Source organism: Camelina sativa, chromosome 19 (genome assembly GCF_000633955.1).
Source record: "Camelina sativa cultivar DH55 chromosome 19, Cs, whole genome shotgun sequence".
In the NCBI taxonomy this organism is placed as follows: domain Eukaryota; kingdom Viridiplantae; phylum Streptophyta; class Magnoliopsida; order Brassicales; family Brassicaceae; genus Camelina; species Camelina sativa.
The window spans coordinates 164,634-175,023 of record NC_025703.1 but is presented as its reverse complement, the minus strand read 5'-3'; the positions used below and the strand labels follow the sequence as shown (position 1 = coordinate 175,023).

General features: G+C 38.7%; 4 protein-coding genes across 5 annotated transcripts in view; 1 reads left to right on the top strand and 3 right to left on the bottom strand.

The window, feature by feature from the left end:
* Positions 2,031–2,993, top strand: LOC104767282 (glutathione S-transferase T3-like). Its single transcript, XM_010491326.1, has one exon. It carries the CDS (start codon positions 2,031–2,033, stop codon positions 2,991–2,993), a length of 963 nt encoding a protein of 320 aa, XP_010489628.1.
* On the bottom strand, positions 4,502–8,043 carry LOC104763743 (phosphoglucan phosphatase LSF1, chloroplastic). 2 transcript variants are annotated; one of them, XM_010487112.2, is made up of 10 exons: positions 7,667–8,043; positions 7,461–7,567; positions 6,423–6,879; positions 6,256–6,324; positions 6,031–6,152; positions 5,711–5,926; positions 5,498–5,603; positions 5,257–5,369; positions 4,920–5,064; positions 4,502–4,793 (listed from the first exon to the last, which is right to left on the bottom strand). In XM_010487112.2, exons 1-10 carry the CDS (start codon positions 7,964–7,966, stop codon positions 4,674–4,676), a joined length of 1,755 nt encoding a protein of 584 aa, XP_010485414.1. In that variant the 5' UTR covers positions 7,967–8,043; the 3' UTR covers positions 4,502–4,673. The 2 variants fall into 2 exon arrangements, with proteins under 2 accessions (XP_010485414.1, XP_019096209.1); XM_019240664.1 differs by lacking the exon at positions 7,667–8,043 and having other exon boundaries at positions 6,423–6,895; positions 7,461–7,482.
* LOC104763742 lies at positions 8,095–9,067 on the bottom strand. The gene is made up of 2 exons (XM_010487110.2): positions 8,314–9,067; positions 8,095–8,170 (listed from the first exon to the last, which is right to left on the bottom strand). The coding sequence occupies exon 1, from the start codon at positions 9,027–9,029 to the stop codon at positions 8,352–8,354; it is 678 nt and encodes a 225-aa protein (XP_010485412.1). The 5' UTR covers positions 9,030–9,067; the 3' UTR covers positions 8,095–8,170; positions 8,314–8,351.
* Positions 10,123–10,390, bottom strand: part of LOC104767281 — a 1,208-nt gene continuing 940 nt past the window's right edge. The window contains exon 2 of the mRNA XM_010491325.2: positions 10,123–10,190. Within this exon, the coding sequence (XP_010489627.1) occupies positions 10,123–10,190 (68 nt within the window). The remainder of the gene's footprint in view (positions 10,191–10,390) is intronic.

Here is a 10,390-nt window from a genome sequence, read left to right as displayed (position 1 = left end):
AAAAAAAAAAAAAAAAGAGAGAGAGAAGAAATCCATAAGTTCTTCTCTCTCTGGCCACGCTTCTCTCGGAACTTCCATGACCATAAATCATATAAGCAAAATTAAGGGAAAGAGTTTTTGTTTCCTTTAACATGTTAGTAGAGATAGAAGTTGAAGAAGAAAGATAGATGAGCAATGCATTAGAGCAAGTCTACTGGGGATTCTCTGTTGAATTTTCAGGCCCAAAAATAAAGAAAAAATCCAAAAAGAAATTAGAAATTAGGAGAATCGGTTCCACGAGAAGGATTTTGAGAATCGTATGAGAACCGATGCGTGGTCGGTTCTGATTGGCCAGGGGGGAAAATATAAATGAGGATAAACAATTTTTTCCTCTATTTTTTTCTTTTTCTTCGCGACATATCTCTTTCTCTCTGTAAGAGAAACGGCGATATGCACGACGATTCGCCGTTTCACCGTGAAAATTCTCTGATTCACCTTGAATCGTTCGATTTTCTGGCTGATACACGAAAGATCTTCATATATGAGAGAGATATGTCGAGGTTTCGGGTTCAAATCGAGATTCCACTCGATGTGACGATTTGTTGCTCAAGGCCTTCTATTTCCCACGGCGATAACAATGGCGGAAGGTTCCTATGATGGGATTAATGGGACGGTGAGGTCAAGCAGCTGGCGGATCGCACACATAGAAGGTTCGTCTGATTATTACCGATTAGGGTTTGTAAGGTTAAGGTTTGTGAGAATGTTAATCGAACATGCATGTGAGTCTGGGTTTACAATTCCGATTGTATTCATTTCACGGGGTAGGCTAAATCTCAGAAATTTGGTAGGGTTTGACTTTAACTTTGGGTTTACTTGTGTGATTCCTTCTCTGTGGGTTTAACCAGACTCACATAACCGAATGTTGTTGTATGTTATCTCATAATTAGTCACTTGTTGTACGCTTTGTTAGTGTTAAATTTGATTAGAATGAAGTGGTTTTATGTTGTGTTTTGTTAAGGTCTCATAAACCGTATGTTGGTGTTGTTGTCTGATTGTAATTTAATTAGTGGTTGTAATTGTTTGTTGTGTTCAAGTTTGTTTAGAATAATGTGGTTTTGTGTTGTGATGTGTTAAAGTCTCATGAACCGTGTGTTATTGTTTGGTGACTGATTAATAGTAACCGGTTTTATGCTCTTTTGTCAATGGAAGTTTTATTACAAGTATGTGGTTTTATGTGCTATTGTGTTCAAGTCTAATGATGAACCGTGTTAACTGGTTTTGTGTGTTTTGTGCGAGGTGTTCATGGAGTCATGCAAGTGTACCACAAAGATGTCGTATTGAGCGAAGAGAGGTGTGTTTGGGCCAAGGCCTCTGTTGGGTGTGTTACTCCAAAAAGTAAGCAACTCTATATTTCTGATTTTGTAATTTGTGTTAAGTTTAGCTTTTTGACTTAGTTCTAACTGTTGTCGTTGTCACTTAAACAGGATACAAAGACGGTTGTGCTAGGGTGAATGGTAGTGGTTCTCTTGATGGTGTAGCACATCTACAATCCTGTTAAGGTGTGTTATTTTTATACTACATTTTAATTCTCATAACAAAATGTAATAGTCGGCAGTTTGATTTTTAAAAATGAGAAACTTAATTTTCACTCAATGATTGTTTTACAAATAAATCTTGACATTAACAAATAAATCTTCAGTCCATGATTGTAATTTTAAAAACTTTTGACTTTAACCATTGCTAAGATTTGATGTTGTAAAAGGTGATATGGCTTCTGCATTTTGAGTTGTCTAGTCTAGGGGATATACTGAAAAGTAAAAAGTGTATATCTCTTTTTAGGACACTCATTACAAATTTGAAAACTTTTAAACATTAAAAACTTTAGCTCAATATCCGATCAAAACTTTAAAACATATCATTATCTCTCTTTAACCTATATATAACTTTTGTCCTTAACCACAACAGTTAAACAAACATTTCCCATTTGTAACAACTCATTATCTTTCTTTAAGCAAACTTTTAAACATATCTCTCTTCTGTAAAACATATCCATGGATCGTAGCAACCCTTATAGTGTCCCTGCTCCTTACTTTGTAGACCTGTTGAACTCTCAACAGGACTCAAACACTTCTGAAACTCCTCATGTACCAAATACCACAGAAACATCTCAGCCTACTCAGTTTACCACATCTTTCCCCTCTCAGCCTTTCCAATTCCTTTCGCAACCAGTTCACTTTAGCTCTTCCATTGTCCCTTCCGAGTGTATTGATGTTAGTTTAGATGAGAATGAAGACGAGGGAGGTAGAGAAAGTAGAAAGAGGTGGACTACAGAGGAGGATGTTCGGCTCATAGGCGCTTGGTTAAACACAAGCAAAGATCCGGTTGTGAGTAATGAACAGCGGTTGGGTTCCTTTTGGAAGAGGGTGTCAGATTATTACCAAGCAAGTGAGGGAGCATCCGGGACCAATAGTAGAGGGCTTGTTCAGTGTAAGACTCGGTGGAATAAGATAAACCACCAAGTCAATAAGTTTGTGGGCTGTTACACACAAGCGAGTGCAAGAAGAAAGAGTGGAGAATCGGAAGATGATGTGTTGAAGGTGGCATATGAGATGTACATGAATGACATGAAAAAACCGTTTATGCTAGCGCATTGTTGGAGGGAACTCAAGAATGATCAGAAATGGAACTCGGAGGGTGGAACCTCTAAGAAGACTAAGCTTGATTCAGAAAGAGTTTACTCATCCAACTCAACAAACGATGGCATTGAGGAGAGGCCTCCGGGTGTTAAGGCGTCCAAGAAGAAAGGTAAGAAGGCGGCAATGAGTAATGATGGTGAGGATGTTTCAGCGGTTAAACTAGATAGGATTATTGCCATGAAGGAAAAGGAACAACAAGCTAAAGATAGGCAAGGCAGAATGAGATTGCTTGAGAGTCTCCTAAACAACCCTAACCTTACACCAGCTCAAGTAGAACTCAGAGACAAGCTAACTGACCAAATGTTGTCCCACACATAGGTTCTTAATCTGTCTCTTTAATACACACTCAATATTTTTTTTTGTTATGCATACATGTTTGGATTCGATTAGTGTTGGTTATGCATACATGATTGGATTCGTTTTGTTTTGGTCAGTTTCTAATTGGAACCTTAATTACGTTTCAGGTTGTTGGGGTCAAGTTGACATATGATATAAATGTACGGTTGTGAAGTTGCACAAGGAGCATCCATGACGGTGGACCTCACATAGCAGTATTTTGGCTTTTAAGCATCCGTGAAGGAGGACCGCATGTACTAGTACTTTTGGACGTTAGCAAGCGTCAATTCGTTGTTTGTATTGTTATCCCTCGTGATCTCTTGTTGTTTGTACTCTCGTTTCCTTGTGTTGTTTGTATTGTTAAGTTTTAGGTGTTTCTTCTTCTATATATTGAAGAGACATTGAGCTCATTCCTCACAACTCAATTTCTATCTTTTTCAATCTCTCTCTCCGGAGTTCATTTTTTTTTTTAGTTGGTCTAAACTTCAACAAATCAAGCATTTCTTGCAGAGAACTTGTTTCTTCTTCTATCTCTTTCTTAAGTTTGAAAAATCAGAACATATCTAAAAACCCCTTTTCATTACCCCAAACAAAACATCAAAAAGATTGAATCTTTAAAACCCCAAAAAAAATCAAAGAAGATGTCAAATTGGAGTTCAGATGAAGAAGTTGATGCAATGGTGGAGGAGGAAGTTGACAATATGGTGGAGGAGATTCAATACCAATGCACTCACATAGAAGATCCACCATTGCCAGTTTTCAGAAGAGTCCACATTAATAGAGACCGGGAGGGGGGGCCATATACGGTTATGGAATGATTATTTTAGCGAGAACCCGACTTACAATCAAAGTATGTTTCGCCGTCGCTTTAGAATGTACAAACCGTTGTTCCTGCGCATTGTTAGTAGTATTGAGAATGGAGTTCCGTACTTCACACAAAGACGAGATGCAACTGGAAGGCTTGGTCTATCAGCACTTCAAAAATGTACGGCAGCTATCCGTATGTTGGCATACGGATGTGCAGCAGATGCACTGGATGAATATCTACGTCTGGCTAAAACAACCGCCCACAAATGCCTTGAAAAATTTGTAGACGGAGAGATAAATCTTTTTGGAGACGAGTATCTCAGAAGACCTACATCGGAAGACCTCCAACGATTACTGAATATTGGAGAACATCGCGGTTTCCCCGGAATGGTAGGAAGCATAGATTGTATGCATTGGGAGTGGAAGAATTGTCCCACGGCATAGAAAGGACAATATGCATGTGGATCTGGAAAACCGACAATCGTACTAGAAGCTGTGGCATCGCAAGATTTATGGATTTGGCACACTTTTTTCGGACCACCAGGTACATTAAATAATATAAATGTTTTGGACCGTTCACTAGTGTTTGATGATATTGTAGAGGGCCGAGCTCCGAGAGTTACCTATGTTGTCAATGGACGAAACTACGTCGACATTTTTTCATGCAAACACACACAACATAATGTCAACACTCTCTTGTCACAGAGTGTGTCGAATGTGGCTTTTATTTATTCATCCGGAGTAAAAAATGAACATAGGGAATGTTTTTCACAACGACATTAGTAAGTACCTTGAGGAATGGATAGAGACAGAGGAGTAGATGTAATATTTTAACCTATGCCAATTTAAGAACTTCTACTTTGGGCATAGTCTTATTGGACAAACTGAGAACGCGATACATCGAGCTGCTTTTGCCAGCCTAAATCTTTCGCTCTCTGTCAAAACTCTCTCGATCACCTTTATGATATTTGCATCCTGCAAAACATTGTAAAAGTTGCTTCAGATATATGTCTTGAACCAATCAGGCAAGATATAACTTGGAACACTTATCCAAGTTTTTCCTATTGTATGAAGAAGAGACTACTGCATTGTAGGAGTAACCTTTCTTGGTTGTTGAATAGTAGGCCTAACGTTAGCAACATCACCAACTATAATTATATTGTTCGTGTTTCCTCGGTCATCCCTTTCCGTTGGTGAAGTTGTTGAATGCCTCCAGTCACCATTGATTATGTACTTGTAGTAGTATCTGCCACATTGTCAAATGTCAACGATCACCAAGTTATATGACACAAGTGCATTTTCATAAGTTTTCAAACTATAATACCTTTGCGATCCCTCAAAAGTCACAATTAACATGCAGGGAAAATTATGGGACGTTTTTCTGTTGAACCTTGAGCATATAAGCATTAATGGGAAAGGTAAAAGAAGAATGACTTACTTTCCTTGTGAAAGTCTAACTTCAGTTTCAAAACGTGGACCGCCCTTGTGCGTTGCTTTTATGGGTTCTTTCCAATTTCCTGTGAAATCTCCAACTAGCAATACATCCTCCCCCTGTAATAGAGCCATCCAAGGTGTAACTTAAAACACAGAGGCCAGTCCCATTGGTTTCTCAACCCTACAGATCACGAGTTCCTAAAGAATTGCAGCAAACTAGTAAAAGCATGTAAAGCAATAGTCACCTCGTGTCCATTCCACACAAAGGTTACAGAATGTGTTGGATTCCCATCATGTTTGCCATCTTCCACCATTGCAATAAGATCCCATGTTGCCCAAGCAATTGCAGGTCTGTGAAAAATTACATATAAGTCGACATATATATACATTAAAACAGAAAAATAGTCATCCATGGTCTGCAGGTTAATGGTCAAGACAGAGATGAGATGGATAAAAACCTGTCAGGTTTGCAAGCGTGCAATCCAGTAACGAAACTATAAGCAGCATGGAGAGAGGTATCAGTCATCCAGTGCAGATAAGCGATCACACAAGCCGATGATCGGTCAAAACCAGTGGTACAAGTTACAAAGACACGATGGTTCTTTTTAAGTAACCGTAGTAGAATCCCGACACAAAGTGGGAGTTTCTTCCTAAGATCAAATGAATCTGCATCCCTGGCACGAAAATATCAAAACTCTATTAGTCTTGTCCACAACTGATTAGAGCGCTAGGAAAAGAAAGCACATGATGTGCCTCATGGCGATATGACTTTGCATACTTTATAGGATAGTTGATCATTAAGACTTCAGATTTCTGGCATGCATCATTGATTTTTTGTGAATCGATTCCCCAGTTTTGTGCTTCAGTTCCACCTTGGAAATTCAATATGGCAGTAATTCCCTGTAGTATAAAAAGCTTGATCAGTTAAAACTATACTTGCAATTCTATTATTGCACACCCTAATAACAATGATCTCAATAGTAAGGTCATATAGAAGACTCACTGCTTCCGACAAATTTTCCACATCCTCTTCTGTTTGTATACACGAGCCGACATATATTTGCTCTGTAATCTGAAAAAGGCCAACAAGAGAAGAATGGTGTTGAGAGAATGAACAGAAAGAGGGAAAATGAAACAAGACTAATCCGGGAAAAGAAAAGAATTTGAGACCTTGCTGTAGCGCATTCCAAGAGCATGGTTATAAGACAGCTCTCCTTTTGATCGGTCAAGGGCTTTGATGTATTCATCTAAAAGGAAATTACCATAACCCCATTCCCCATCTCCAGAAACTTCTTCTGAAAAGACACAGATGAGTGGACTGATAGGTGGAGAAAGAATGTTCTTCTGTGTCCCTGACTGAAAGGAATTGCTCTGTCTGGTCAGAAGTTTCCATCCCTGAGAAGTAAAAAATTTCGAGGAAAAAGCAGCATAGCCAGAGTTTCCATTGCCTTGAGAGGCTCTCAGATCGGAGGATAAAAGGTTTTTGTTCCAAGTAGCAAAGGAGACACGTCCTCTGTTATAGAGCAAATCAAGGTCGCTCAAATGGAGCAGATACTGGACTGGAAATGGAGAGAATGGTCTTTCAAGAACAAGGCTAAACGATCCTGTTCTCTCTGCCAGCATCTTCCTGAATAAATAAAAAACTGGAAGAAATAAAAAAGAAAAATTCAAAAACAATAACACAATGGAGTCAGCATTCAACTCACAGCACTTCGCATTGATATATTAATATTGAAAAATCCAGCTACGACTGTTAGATGTTAAAACCATACAAAAAAAAGAAAAAAGAAAGATGCAAACATGAGTGTTTCCAGATTAAAACAAGACAAGTTAGCAAATTACTAGTAATCCTACCATCCAATACATGGTAAATATCTCTAGCCAATAGTTATGAAACAGAGTGTTAGCAACACCCAGTTATAAAGACAAACGTAATGGTATGGTTGATTTACAGGAGCAATCAGATGGCAGAAGTTTGCAAGGTATCAATCAGGTAACTCAGATCAAACGCGGGTAAGGACTAAGCCGTGACTAACTAGTCAAAAAGCAACAAGAGCAATAGAAAGGCATAGTTAAAAGAAGCCTGGACAGTATCAATCAAGTAACGTCAGAGCATAGTCGGTTAAAGGACTAAACAAAATCCATGTTAACTAGCCATCAGACTCGTGTAGCAGATAGAAACGAAACAGGGCATAGAAAATGTCATACTTGGTATCACCAAAATCGTTGATTTCGACAAGAATACCACCAGAAGAATCACTGGCCTTCTTTAGTGTATCTCCAACCATTATGATTCTTGCCTTCTCCGCATTGCTCTACGAAAAAACAATTTATAACAATGGGACGAGATGAGCTAGAAGAAACTTTCAATAAGAAGCTAAAAGAGTTGAGATGGAGAAATAATAGAAGATTACCCCTTTTTTGATGGCGTGGACGAAGATGTTGCCATCCGCTGAAAGAGCGAATCGAATCCCTAAGGGCTTCTCAAGGGTGACCATATACTCATTCAAGTTCATCTTGAAAGGAGATGAAGACGACGACGCTACGACTCTGAGAACGAGTCTTCGTCTGTTGGATCCGACCTTTTCCCTAGAACCAAAGTATGCGATTCCGCCTCTTCCGCTCCTCTGGAACGGCGATCCGGTAAAAATAGACGGAGGAGAAGATCGTTCGAGAGCTCCGAAACCGGAGATTTGTTGAAGAAACGCCATCATTAACCTACCGGAGATCCCAATCGAGAGAAGCAAACTACGAAACTGTGCGCAGCAGAAAACGAGGCAGAGCAACAGCGAGCGAGTGAGAGAGAGGGTAAGGAACTAGTGGTCCACGTGTCTTTCACGTGGGTCCCTCTTTCTCGTGGAAGTAATCTAGCTTCCTTTTTCTCCACATGTGACACGTGTCTTCTTTTTTTTAGTATACTAGTATTTAAAACCAAAAATAGAAAATAAATTATCTAATTGAATTGGACTTTCATCAATATAATAATACAAAGTTACATGCAAGTAGAAAAGTAGTATAAAATTACAAAATAAGTTTAAACAAAAGTAAAAGTGTGCCTAACTGCTATAATAGTGGTCAAGTTGTTGTAAAATCATTTAATTAACGACGAAATCCTCGAATTCCGGCGAATACTCCGATCAAATCTTGCTTGTATGGCAAGTAAGATTTCCTTCTCTTGTCTCCTTCCCCGACCTTATACGACGTTGTTTTCTCCTTCTTCCCTTTCACCCCCGGGGCCGGGGAGCTCGTCTTGCTTGCGTCACCCCCGTCGCTGTGGCTCCTCCTCATAAACTCCTTTAAATAGCATCGTTTCGATGCGCTTGGGGCCAATACCACACCGTCGCTATGGCTTCTCGTTAGAAGAAGCTTCTTTAAACGGCTGCGCTTCGAACCAGCCGCCGGGGATCTAAGCGGACTCCACAGACAATTCCCGGAGTAACACTCCGATATATTCTCAGTGGCGGCGGCTTCTTCGAAGTCATCATCTTGTTTCTTGTTGACGACGAAAACGACATCTTTCTTGAAGGGCGGGAAGTGGACGAAGGTGTCTTCGCGCAACGGCGACGTTTCAAACTCGAAGTCAGCGTCTTCGACGGAGTCAACTTTAGCGAGATTGTAGCTCATCATCTGGCTCTCGCGGGAAACTTTAACGGCGGCTGCTGCGAAGTCACCGGAAGCGTAGCAGCTGAAGCTTGGACTATACGACACCGTTGAGGAAAACTCATGCATTTTGTTGTCTAGTTCTCTCTCCACTAATTTTGCCTTGTTCTCCTCCATATCTCTCTCTCTCTTTCACCAACCGCGTTGTCTGTATCTTTGTGTGTCTGTGTTGTAACAATATTTATACATAAAACGCGGTCTCGCTTTCGTGGTCTTTATTTTATGGGAAGTTTAGAGACACGTACGTACGTCAATGCTGACGATTATCGCCATCTTCAAATTATGATCCATTTTTTTTTCATCAACCAACCTATAATATCTTAGACGTGTATTCAGATTTCACATAATCATTTTGCGATTCTGTCATTTCTTTAATTAATATCTGTGTGAACACGTGATTCATTTCTCTATTTTAATAGACTCTATGTACATATATAATCATATGATCTGCGACTGACTCTACAAATATTTTTATAAGAGTTTTTGAACTTTTTACGTTTAGCAGTAAGTGATTATCAAAATAACTACCACCAATTATTATTACTATATTTTGGTTGGAGTCCAGTACGTAGTTGTTATTCTCTAAGATTTTTAAAATTGCGTAGTTGAATCAAACATATATTGAACCTCTAGCGAATTTATAAATGTTGTTTCCGATAACCCAATTGATTATAACAACTTTGCAATATACATATTCTCGTCGGCACTAAGATCTACATGACGACGACCCAAGACCAAACATTCTTATTTGATATAATTGAGCATACAAACAAGCATGATTATTATAATATTGCACCACATGCTAATATCCATTTCCTCAACCGATAGCAACATTGAAGTCCATTTTGGCATGTTCTGCTACATAAATTATACATTGTTACTTGCTAGCTGTTGGAATTCTAATCTGTTATATATATATATATATATATATATTCTCTTACGAATAATTCAAACATTGTTATTTTTTAATTATCAATAAATATTCCATAAAGATTGTTCTCCATGTTACACTTCTCTGTTACATGTGGAGCAATGAGTTGGCATGCAGCTTAAAACTATGTATAGTCAATTTTTTAAGAGACTTTTAATTCAGTCATATTTTTTTTTCCTGTATATGTACGGCTCCCAAATACATTCTATTTGATTATCTGTAGCCTCATCAAGCCCAAATTTGCCAAAACTCAGGGCCGTCCTTCTCCAGAGTCCAGACCTAATTCTTAGCAGTTTCTGTTAACAAGTTAAGATCAAATATTTCCACATTTGCTGTAAGCTTTTGGACTTTAACATGAGAACCAAGAAATGTAGTTGTACGATGTTATCAAATATCTCTTTTTCTTCTTCTGTGTGACTACTTCTAGACAATGATGATGATATTTCATGGTAAATGGTCTGCCAAGTTACCACATACGACCTATTTCTCGAATAAAGTAGTATAGATTACGTGATGGAATGTGATCATGAGACAGAAATTAATAAAA